The sequence below is a fragment of the Balearica regulorum genome, chromosome 2 (assembly GCF_011004875.1).
Source record: "Balearica regulorum gibbericeps isolate bBalReg1 chromosome 2, bBalReg1.pri, whole genome shotgun sequence".
Taxonomy (NCBI): domain Eukaryota; kingdom Metazoa; phylum Chordata; class Aves; order Gruiformes; family Gruidae; genus Balearica; species Balearica regulorum.
The window spans coordinates 64,650,760-64,663,235 of NC_046185.1; the positions used below are offsets into that span (position 1 = coordinate 64,650,760).

At 39.6% G+C, this 12,476-nt stretch overlaps 1 protein-coding gene across 2 annotated transcripts in view; it reads left to right on the top strand.

The window, feature by feature from the left end:
- TSHZ1 (teashirt zinc finger homeobox 1) overlaps positions 1 to 10,790 on the top strand; it is a 55,656-nt gene extending 44,866 nt beyond the window's left edge. Inside the window, exons 2-3 of one of the 2 annotated variants that reach the window (XM_075744555.1) lie at positions 6,193 to 9,378; positions 9,975 to 10,790. In XM_075744555.1, coding sequence (XP_075600670.1) covers positions 6,193 to 9,371 — 3,179 coding nt within the window. In that variant the 3' untranslated portion in view covers positions 9,372 to 9,378; positions 9,975 to 10,790. Of the gene's footprint in view, positions 1 to 6,192 lie in introns of both variants that reach the window. The other variant, XM_075744554.1, reaches the window with a different exon arrangement.
- Positions 10,791 to 12,476: the final 1,686 nt, after the last annotated feature.

Genomic DNA, 12,476 nt, shown 5'->3' on the forward strand with positions numbered 1-12,476 from the left:
TAAAAATTATGAGCTTTTACTCTGTTCTTTAAAAATGAATAGAAATTTACTGCCGACAGCGACTGGGGTACTTGCCGCCTGTACCCGTGTGCTTGCCTTTTAATCACCGAACTTTTGTTTTGTACTTCGCTATTAGTTAGTGATGCAAATGGAGGCTGAAATCCATGTGCCTGCTGAAGTGACTTCTCTAGGAGCCCCAGGCACCCTGGGCCTACAGTCTTTGTCATCCTGATCTCTGGTGCTCTCAATAATGCAGCAAGCCTTTGCTCCACCAAAGCGTCACCTGTCTAGGTGAGTCGTGCCATCCCCTATCTGAAGTGACAGCCATCTTTGAGTACCAGCATCTTAACTGACTTCTCTTTCATCATCCATGTTAGAGAAATAACATTTTCGACAAGGTGTTGGGTTTTTCTCCCCCTTTTCTTTATTCTTTCCCCAGCCCCCCTTCAACCCTTAGTTAGAGCACCTGATCAAAAAATTATTTCTGACAAAGATTTCCTGCTAAAATTAAATGAGCTCAAGGAGACGGAACATTTTCACGCAGAAAGAAAGTGAAACGTTGATGTTGGAAGTTAATGAATCTGGTAGCGGAGAGAACATTATTGAGACTGGATAATATGATCTAACAGCTTTCCTTCTTCTTATCCTCCCTGTAAAGAATGTATGGAAGTCAGTTATGTGGCATGATTCTAACATCTGTCCTACCCCATAATGGTAATTTGTATAAGTAATGGAAACAGGTTAAATACTTCCATTCTAATGTTGCCAGCAGGGATGAAAATGAACATTTCAATGAAATAATCTCGACAGAGCAGGGAGAGGAGGGGTGGATGGACTGATTCATCTCCAGCTCTCCTTGGTGATCCGAACGCTAATGAGAATGCTTGAATGTATAGTTTATCAGATAGAAGGGGAAGTGCAAGTAAATTTCTCAGATTAGAATCACTGTGAAAATATACCCGCATGCAAGCTGCTTCGTTCTCCAATTGCCAGCGTTGGCTAATAATTTGCAGCATTCATTTTAAGGGGATAGGGGAGAGAAGAGAAGGAGGTGAAGAATCTTTTTGTTGGTTTTTAATGGGATGCCTTTAAGGGTTATCATTCAACCTGCTAGAAGCAGGGAGGTTGTTCTTGTTACAGTACCTTATCTACCTTTCAGACCCATTGCATTAGAATTAGAGGGTAGGCAGTTCTAGTATTTTGCCCCCTATTTTGCTGCAATTAGAAGTGAAAGACACAAACCACCATAGTAAGGTTATTTGGTTGTCTGATAGTCTGCGCTGCTCCTCAGCCATTGTCATAACTGAGCCATATTTTTCCACTGTAGTGACATTGTAATACAGACACACACACAGATTTGTAGCATCTGTGCCAGAATTTTGTATGAACATTTGTACATACTAATATAGAAAATTCGCAAATCTTCCAGCAGGCATGTTAACCTCTCACCATGTGAGATTATGGATTCTTTTGTAAAACTCTCATGACTCTGTGTTCTGGAAACGTATCTGTAAATGTGGTTTTTTTCCCTCTCTAATTTTTCTGTAACGAGGGAGATGTGTGGCTGTAGGTTGTCTTTTCTATCCGTACTTTTTTACCGAAGATATGAAATGTGTTCTTGTGTGCTGTGGAAGTCACCCCCAGCCTAGAGTGCAGTTTGTGCAAGGTGACAGTGTGGGCTGTGAAAACTTCTGCAGCTGCTGTCTCCTGTTGGCTGGGTAAATATTAGAAGCTGTGGAAATACATCTATTGAAGAATAGTGAGCATTCACGTCGTGCCGCTATTGTTTTAGTCCCAGCGTAGGCCCTGATTTAGTAAAGAATTTTAGACTTAAACCCATCCCTGTTTGTTGAAACTATGAAATATGTATTTCAGTGAAATTTATTTCAGTATTCAATTGCTTGACTGAATTGTGGCCTTCAATACTTAGGTGTTTCTTCTGCATAAATTTATTTATTTGGAGGATTTAAAATTGGGTCTTGAAGAGTTTATTACATTTAGTTTTGTAGACTGTTAAAAACAAAGACAGTGGTTACTTTTTGTCCTTTTCAAAATCCTGTGTTTGATGCTGAATCCCTTTTTGAATGGAAAAGAATACCTCCGTAGAGACAGATTCCTTCAAAAGCACCGGTCCGAGGTTACGGAAAGGTTTTATGTGAGAATATTTATATTTTTAACCACATCCTTACATTTTGGATCTCTGTCTGCTTTTTCAAACAATGGACGTGTATTTATGGTGTAAATATTCTCACTGAAGCAAACACAATGTGCTGTGCTACTCACATGTACAATATATAGCGTCTCATGTCCACTTAGATTAGAATGCACAGCTTTTAACACTGCTCAAAGATGACAGTGTATCTATGGGGAAGCATTGGCATCCAGAAGGCACATTTATAGGCAAAAAATATTAGCAAGACTTAATAAGAAGAAAAGAAATATGAACTGCTCCCCTTAATTTTTAGTTGTATGGAATTTGAAGCTTTCCCCCCCCTTTTCCACCGTGCATTTGCCTGAGTCTTGTGCATGCACAAATGAGAAGGAAAAGAAAAGCTGACATTACGTTCTGTAATTTCTTCCACTTTGGTTATAGTTTTTGTTGAGGAGGATCACTACTTATATCTGCTTTTGGTATTTCTGTGTGGTTTCAGGACACATGTAAACCAGCAGAGTCTGTGCAGGTGCAGGAGTATCTGGAGAAGATTGCTGAGTTTCTCGGTCACAGAAACAGAAGCTGTTTGTCTGTCTTGAGCTACCTATTATAATTTAGGGGGAGAATCTAAACATCTCACGCTTTTATTTGACATAGAATAATATTACTTGTCTTGGCAAGTAATTATAATAGGAACATTTTTGCTGTGTTTAAAATTCTGAAGCTTACTTATTTGTCAGATTTCTGTGAGAATTTGTAGTAAAACATACATGTTTTTAGAAATTAACGTTCTTCATTTTGTATGCTTTTAAATTATCTCTAACAGAAACCTTTTCAGTTAGAGAATTGCACTGACCTTGCAAAATACCATATGTTGAGTGTGCTGCTATTCATCTTATAAACATTAGTAGTCTTGAATGAAAAGGTATTGTGTGTATCCTATGGTAACTAAAGGAGTTAAATAAAATCTTTTTGATTGCAGTGATAGAAATTAAACATTTCAGATAAATTACTCTCTTTTGGTTAAGAAGCAGTATTTCTTTGTGTTATTTCAGATAACAACTGTACAGACATGTGGGTGTGCACATCATGTAAATTAATTTTTTTCCAGAATCTGGTTTAAATTCTGAAATCAGACAATCAGAGTCCTGGCCAATCGTACATTCTTAACTCTTATATTGCGGTATATACTGGTAAGGGAGTGAACTCAATTGTGTAGTAGTTTCAGCAGAACCCAAGACTAGGAAAGTGAAAGATGGATATTTCACCCTAACACTCAGTTTCTTTGCTTTGACAGTTTAACACTGACCTTTCATGTAGTTTTAACATTTCTTGTGTGGTTTAGCTCCTTTTATTTTTATGGTGAAGTGCAAAAGTACGAGAATAGAGGAAACACACTGTCATAAATAAATAAAGGAAAATAAAAGAGGTCAGTGGCTCAAGTAGAGTTTTTACTTAAGCACGTATTTAGATGGTTACACACAGCAATTATAAAAATACATACTTACGCAATTTAGAATTAAGTAAAGAGATGTAAGATAATTCATATGGATTTTTACAGAATGTATCAACTATAGCAACATTCAGCATCTTACAACAGTTTCTTACATTTATTTATTTAAAATACTGGGATGTGAAAATTAGAGAAATTTGGCATAGTTCCACTGAGGTTAGTAAGAAGATAGCTGTTCATAAAAGCTCAGAATGCAGGCCCCCTCAGTTTTCAACTTCTACTTAGTGACTGTCTGTTGATCATTACTAAGTTTTTGGGGCTTTTTAAAAATGAAAATGCCAGCTGGTAACTGCCCATTTTTATGCATTTTAGGCCTCAAGAGTTTTTGTATTTTTTATTTAAAAGTAATTTCAGAATCACAAACTGTATTCTTCTATAAGTGTTCTTTACTTCTCTGAAACATAAAAATGTCTTGTCTTTTGCTGTTAGAAATGACTGAAAACAAGTGTGTTTAATGAGAGAGCTAAGAGATCTTAGACTGTAGGTGTAGGAGTGAATTCTACTTGCATGCCTAGAATTCACAACTGCAGCAGTACTACCGTGCTCAAATACCTGCAGAGTGTTTCAACAGCAGCATTACTGCAACACTGGGAAGCTGACTTCTTAGTTCTTTTACTATTTCTGTATTTTATTTTTCATTTTATGGATTAAATGCATTTTTAAGAATATTTTTTTCTGGATTTATAATGCTTTTATGGCATTTTCCTGGCTTTGGCTCCAGGACGATTTCTGTAGTGACTTTGTGCTTGGTACTCACCGATTCTTTAAAATATATTAGAAAACAAACACCTGAGGTTGAGGCACTCTGTAACGAATTGGATCCTGCTTAACATTTTTTTAAAAAACTAAAAAATCAAATTCTTCTAAAAAAAATTGACACAGGACAGATGAAAGATGCAGTGGGCATCTAAAGGTTCAGCACTACCCCAGTACTAGCAGGGCTACTTTTCTACTTTATCTTTAAAGATTAGTCTGAAGTAGTTAGGGGCTGCATTAAGACTGAATTGCAAAGGTGAATGCAGAATGCAGTACTGACCATAATACTGTTATTTTTCTTAAAAAAAAAAAAAGTTTCAAAGAGTTTCCATATTACAGTGAGAGAAGATTCTTTTTATTTTTCATAAAAAAGTTTCAGAATATATTAGCAACTGTGTACAAAAAGAGGCTCAACTTTACTTATGCTCCCCCCAAGAAGACGACGACCTCAGCTGTGTTAACATGATAATATGTATTTTCTTCATATCACATAGGAGCAGAAGTGCCTCGTTTTCTGGCTTGCTTTCAGTATTGTGCCATGGAGGGACATAGCCCGCATTTCAGCATCACTTGCTGCACTGTTCGCCTGACAAGGAGGCATTTTTTTATTCGATTACTGAAAATTGTTCACAATCCATGTTTTCTACCTTGACATGCTTATAAATGATCTACATTCCATTATCATTGTGATTTTTTTAAGCTTCTTTTACAAAACTGGAGGGAAATGTGTACAAGTATGTTTTCTGCTTTGCAATAAAAGTGTACATTTATCACTTAGGTACATGTAAGCCGCTTCTGTGAATTGGGCCCTTGGAGTAAATGTGTTTTGATGTAATGGCCATCTGCTCATGAATATCACATTTGCTAGTTTAAAAAATAGTTCGATATAGATAAACACGTAGTTTGGTAAGATTATGTAGTTTCACCAGGTGGCAATACAGTAGCAAAGTTTTGTATTTACCATAAACCAATAATCAGGCTGGGGTGGAGGTCTCAAGTTTTTTGTTTGTTGCTTTTAAAAATTAATCTCTAACATTTACTTTTAGTTGCTCACTGCTGTTTTCAAAATGGTAAATGCAGGACCCACATGAGATCGTAACAGGAGGCAAAGTATATCCTAGCCATTTCAGAAAACAATCAGAGTCTTGCTTCTCTTTTCACCTTGTAAAAATGAAAGCTGTTCTGCTCTCAGATGGACCCAAGTACAGGCAGCCACCAGGAGACCCTGGAACAGCTGACCTGACACACTTGCCCCATATAGCTCCATTAGAGTCAGGTTGCGGTGGCACAGAAATGGCCCTTGAAACTGTCGCTAAAGCCAGTTTGCCAGAAAAGACAGCCCTGACGGGCTGGAGTTGGTCAAGCCAACTAGGTGTGAGAGGTGCAGGTCAGCTGCAATGTGTTGCACATATGTAGTGCAGCAAATATAGCTCAGTGCTGGGACATTTTTTAAGTTGATAAAAACTAGTTTAGTAGGCTCTTTGCTTGATTTTGGTTTTGATACTATGGTATCATCTACTGTGGTCCTGGCACGTATTTTACTGCTGAAGTCAAAGTTTATTCTTAGATAGCACTCATATCAAACTGTAACCAGGAAAGAGTATGTGGATTTATAGGTGGAGTGTGTGAGTGACGGTGAGTTTGGTTTCTGGATGTATCTTCAAAATTTGTCTTTATGGTTACTGCTTTTAGTACAGAAGACAGCAATGATGTAAAATGTACGTTCGATAACTTTGTCTTGTTTCTCCCCCCCTCCTCTCCTGTATTTTAGCATATGTTCCTGAGGAGGAATTGAAAGCAGCAGAAATAGATGAAGACAGTGTGGAAGATGATGGGCTGTCTCTGGACATCCAGGAGAATGAGTATTTGTGCAATGAAGAAGCGGAGATCAAAGAGGCTCAAAGCTACCAGAACTCCCCAGTCAGCACTGCAACTAATCAGGATGCAGGCTATGGTTCGCCGTTTAGTGAAAACAGCGATCAGCTGGCCCATTTCAAAGGCACTTCCTCTAAAGAAGAGAAAGAGGATCCTCAGTGCACAGACAATGTTTCCTATCCACAGGACAGCTTGGCACAAATAAAAGCTGTGTATGCAAATTTGCTTTCAGAGACTTGCTGGTCCAGTTTAGCTTTGGACTTAAAGAAATCCAATCCAACCACCAGCAACAACGGAATCGGCCAGAATGAAAACACCACCAGTACTGACACCAATGCCAATTCCCAGTGTACTAATACTACCAGTACCAACACTAGTACCAGTACAACTACCAGTAATACTAGTAACAGTAACAGTGGCGGCTCAGGTTATGACTGGCACCAAGCTGCATTAGCTAAAACTTTGCAGCAGACCTCATCGTACGGACTTCTCCCAGAGCCTAGTCTTTTCAGCACAGTACAGCTTTACCGGCAAAACAATAAACTTTATGGGTCTGTGTTCACCGGTGCTAGCAAGTTCCGATGCAAAGACTGCAGTGCAGCCTATGACACACTGGTGGAGCTCACAGTGCACATGAATGAAACTGGACATTACCGTGATGACAACAGAGATAAAGAAGCTGATAAGACCAAACGGTGGTCAAAGCCTAGAAAACGATCACTTATGGAAATGGAAGGCAAAGAGGATGCCCAAAAAGTGCTGAAGTGCATGTACTGTGGGCATTCGTTTGAGTCTTTGCAAGACCTCAGTGTCCATATGATAAAAACAAAGCATTACCAGAAAGTGCCTCTGAAGGAGCCAGTACCAGCCATCACTAAATTGGTCCCTTCTACCAAAAAGCGAGCACTTCAGGACTTAGCTTCACCTTGTTCACCTGAGCCCACAGGGATCACTGCAGAAGCTTCACTGGGTGAGTCTGCAAAGGATCAGAAAACTGCCAACCCCTACGTGACTCCAAACAACCGCTATGGCTATCAAAATGGTGCTAGCTACACTTGGCAGTTTGAGGCACGCAAAGCCCAGATACTGAAATGCATGGAATGTGGCAGTTCCCACGACACTTTGCAGCAGCTCACTGCTCACATGATGGTCACTGGTCATTTCTTGAAGGTGACCAATTCTGCTTCCAAAAAAGGCAAGCAGCTAGTATTGGACCCTGTGGTGGAGGAGAAGATACAGTCTATACCCCTTCCGCCCACCACCCACACAAGGCTACCAGCCTCCAGCATTAAAAAGCAGCCCGATTCCCCAGCGGGCTCCACAAACTCGGAGGAAAAGAAAGACCTAGAGAAGGAAAAGGTGGTGGTCAGTGAAACAGAGAAAAAGATTAAAGAAGAGAATGAGGACTCTACAGAGAAATTTGAGCCAACAACTTTGTATCAATACCTCAGAGAGGAGGATCTAGATGATAGTCCTAAGGGCGGAATAGACATATTGAAATCCCTGGAGAACACAGTGACAACAGCTATCAGCAAAGCTCAGAATGGAGCACCTTCCTGGGGAGGATATCCCAGTATTCATGCAGCATACCAGCTCCCGGGAACAGTCAAACCCCTTCAGCCCGCGGTGCAGAGTGTTCAAATGCAGCCGTCTTACGCCAGCAGTGTAAAGTCACTGTCGTCAGAACACAACGCGCTCATCCATTCCCCTGGCAATCTCACACCCCCACCTCACAAGAGCAATGTATCTGCTATGGAAGAGCTGGTGGAGAAAGTTACAGGTAAAATCAGTGTGAAGAAGGAAGAAAAGCCTTTGGAGAAAGAGAAGAGTTCTCCAGTCAAACCCCTGTCACCTGCTGCCAAAGAAAACAAGGATTTCCCAAAAGCAGAAGAGATAAATAACAAACAGCAGCAGAAGAAGGGCTCTGAGACGGAAGTTCAGAAGGTCAAAAAGGATAGTCCAGCAGAAGCACATACGCCAAATGGTACAGAGCCACTTAAAACAAAGGTTGCAAACGGCTGTAACAATCTAGGAATCATCACAGATCACTCACCTGAGCCATCCTTCATTAATCCATTGAGCGCTTTACAGTCCATTATGAATACCCACTTAGGCAAAATTTCCAAGCCGGTAAGCCCCTCTCTGGACCCTTTGGCCATGCTGTACAAAATTAGCAACAGCATGTTGGACAAACCCATTTACCCAACCACTCCGGTCAAGCAGGCTGATGCTATTGACCGGTATTACTATGAGAACAGTGATCAACCTATTGATTTAACCAAGTCCAAAACCAAACCTCTTGTTTCCAGTGTGGCTGACTCTGCCTCGTCCCCGCTAAGGGAGAGTGCCCTGCTGGATATTTCAGATATGGTGAAGAACCTCACGGGGCGTTTGACACCCAAGTCGTCGACTCCGTCTACCGTGTCAGAGAAGTCTGATGCTGACGGGAGCAGTTTTGAGGAAGCTCTGGATGAACTGTCGCCAGTACACAAGAGGAAGGGCAGACAGTCCAACTGGAACCCTCAGCATCTTCTGATCCTTCAAGCCCAGTTTGCTTCCAGCTTGAGGGAGACCCCAGAAGGCAAATACATTATGTCGGACCTCGGTCCACAAGAGCGGGTACACATCTCTAAGTTTACTGGTCTTTCCATGACCACAATTAGCCACTGGCTGGCCAATGTGAAGTATCAGTTAAGGAGGACAGGTGGAACTAAATTTTTAAAGAACTTGGACACAGGACATCCTGTTTTCTTTTGCAATGATTGTGCCTCTCAGTTCAGGACTGCTTCTACATACATAAGTCACTTAGAGACACACCTAGGGTTTAGTTTGAAGGATCTGTCAAAGTTGCCGCTTAATCAGATTCAAGAACAGCAGAATGTTTCAAAAGTCCTCGCAAACAAGACTTTGGGCTCACTTGGAATTGCCGAGGAGGACCTAGGCTCCACATTCCAGTGTAAGCTCTGTAACCGAACTTTTGCAAGCAAGCATGCAGTCAAACTGCACCTTAGTAAAACACATGGCAAGTCCCCAGAGGACCACCTGATCTATGTAACTGAGTTAGAAAAACAATAGCGTCCAGGTAAGCAGCCAGGTATGCAAGTGACCACAGGAACATTGCACTAAACTTCTTCATAGTACTGCACTAGGCCTGACCTGAGCCTCTGAAATCAGTCTTACTTTTGTTGCTGAACTGCCTATCTGGACCTTGGTTTTTCTTACACTTATTTTGTAGTTATATTTATATGCTCTTTGTCTGATCTGTGCATGGTTATTTTTTGTTTCTGTTTTTATTTTTTGTGAGTCAAAGTCTGACCTTTATTTTCAACATCTGTCCTTGATGTTAAGCTATCTTTTGTAGAATATAGTGGGAGACACTATTGAGAGACATTAATTTAGCCGTAAAGAAAGACACAAAGAACAATGATAAAGAGACATCCTAAAATTACAAAGTTGCCATGACAATAAAGGTCACAGAACCTGGTAGTGTCAAGTTTTAACCCTCTGAGAACTGTAATAGCATTTCTGTGCCTTTCCCAGTTGCTAAATAAGTAAATAAGGAAAAAAACAAAACAAAAGGCTTAAAGGCATTTCATTCAAATAAAAGCTGTGTCGGAAGCAGAACTTATTTTTTTTTTAAAATGAATGAGCTTCTTTTTTTTTTTTTTTTTAATGCAGAACTGGTTTGTGAAGAAATTGTGCATGCAGTCCTTGGAAGAAGGAGAGCTGTGTAGTACTCAAGGGGTTAGGAAGCCACAACTGTATAAGTTAAATAATAACTAAAAAAAAAAAAAAAAGCAAACCAAGTTGCCACTATGCCCAAACCCTCTGGATGCTGAGAATTGCCACTTTTTGGCAAAAAAAAAAAAAAAAAAAAAAGTATGCAAGCTGTTATTTAAAACAAGTGTAAAAATGCTCTTTTCTTTCCTTTTTTTTTTTTTTTTTTCTTTCCTGTAAAATACTGCAGTTTATAGTTATTTACAAATGTTAAGCTTTGGTACAAGCTGACCTTTCTATAGTGTGCTGCATTGGTAAATGAAAACAAAAAAAAAATGGGGCAAATGTTGGATTCTGTTCCTTGTAAATTGCCAGCATCAGCTTAAAAAATTACATGTTACATATCGTACCATTTTAAACTGTTCAACTTTCTTTGTACCTTCTGGCTGTATGCTTTCTCTTTTAACTTTTTATATTGTCATTTTATATTCGATTTCTGTGTATATAATGTAAAACCACACTTTTTGAATAAAATTTAGTTCCTGCAGCTTGATATAAATAGAGAAATTTTACTGGCACCTGCATCTTTCCAGATGTATGTACTTAAAGGAACTATCTGACAAAAAAAATAAATAAATAAAAATAAAGCAAGCAATGCACTATGAATTATACATTTTGATGTTTTATCATTAATATTGTACAGTACATTTTGGTTCACACAATTAAATCCACTGTTTTCTCAAGTGTAAAATAAACCCACATGCAGTTCTTGATTTACATACATTGTCATGTCGTCATTATATTGCCTTTGAGGTGTTATTCCAGCAATAAGAGGCATCGTTTATATAATCAACCAGCAAAAATCTATTCAAAATCATCTCTCGTGATCTGTGTGCTGACGTGTTTCATTCGAAGCCGTAATACTAATAACCTCTTAAAAGAGATTTGCAGTAGGTAGGTACTGCCAAAGGTACAGAATCAGTAGGGCGCCGTCAATTAGCAACGGGCGTTCTGCTCGGCACTGAAGCGCAAGAAGGGTTGCAAAGGTTTCGGCCAAGTTAATTTTCCTGTGCTGTATGACTGTACCCATAGCCATTTTCTGCCTGCATTCAAAGACCGTCTCCTCCCTTTCCTTCTTGGGCAAAACACCTTTTAATTTCAACAGTTCCACCGTCAGAGGCTGTGGCTTTGGCCCCGGTGGTCTGTTGAATGCTGTGGTGCTTGCCTTTCTGGCAGCGGTGGAGACCTCTGAGGCTTTGACACCAGTTTGTACTTATAGTACAAGAAGGCAGACCTGTGTTTCTCTGTACTTTTTAAATATTGCATTTTGAGGTAAGCTGAGTGCTATCATGTCAGGTGTTTCCCTTAATCTTTATTTCTGTTCTGTTGAATGCAGATGTCATTTAGAATGTAAAAGAGAGCTGTCAGAGCCTTCACTACTCTATCTCCTGAGTGCTTTGACAGTTACAGTGTATGAAAGCCTGGGATCTGCTATCCATTACACTTTTTGGAGGGGCTATTAAACATGAGGACCTAGAGGGGTTTGCTTTCACATGGTATTAGTGATACTATTGTGTTATATATACTTCTGTGTACGTATGTATATTTCTGCTGCGGCTTCTCAGTTCTTCTGAAAGTAATTTAAATGTAAGATCTTTGCTTCCAAACACAGCACAATTCTACGTGTAATCTTTGCAGTTACAACCCCGGAAACATCCATGTGTTGTTCCGTTTTCTGCAAGAGCCTAGCAGGTCCGGGTCAGTTACATTTACATAGTATTTCTAACTAGTGCAGGAAAGTGCCATGAGGTTGTTTTTTTTTTTTTTTAAAATGTCCCTTACTTTCTGTGCTGCTAACTACCTATGTCCTTCAGGGGATCCAGCCATTTAGACATTCCAGTTCAATTACTGGATGATTATGTACTTTGGGCCCAAGGGGTGGCGAGGAAGAATAACAGTCAGGCCTATGGCTCTAATACAAAGTCTTTAAATAATAACCCTTTGAAGTTTTGTTTACTTTACCACGGGCCTGCAAACGTGATTATACAATACGCTGTATTACATTGCAGTGGTGGGTGAAAAGGTTGAAAGGGAGAAATAATAGCTCTAAAGTGGGTTTGAATCTAATGTAAATCCATTAAAACTCATTTTGAAACATGGCATGTAAAGTGAGTTCTCAACACCAGGTGACTCCCTCGAGAGGTGTTTATGACATTGCTAAATCCGTTCAGTTCTGATAGCTTCAGAATTGGACAATCACTCATCATCTGTGCCAGTGTCTGAAGAAAGTCCATTTAGAATAAACTAGCAGCTTTACCTGGCGACTATGCTGATGTAACACTTTCTATGACTGAAATATGACGTAGATGAAAATTTGAGGGCTCTAATGTTTCACTTGCTTAACAAAATGAAGCACAGCGACAGTACGATCTTTATTCTTTGGATTTTTGCCACTTTTGTTTG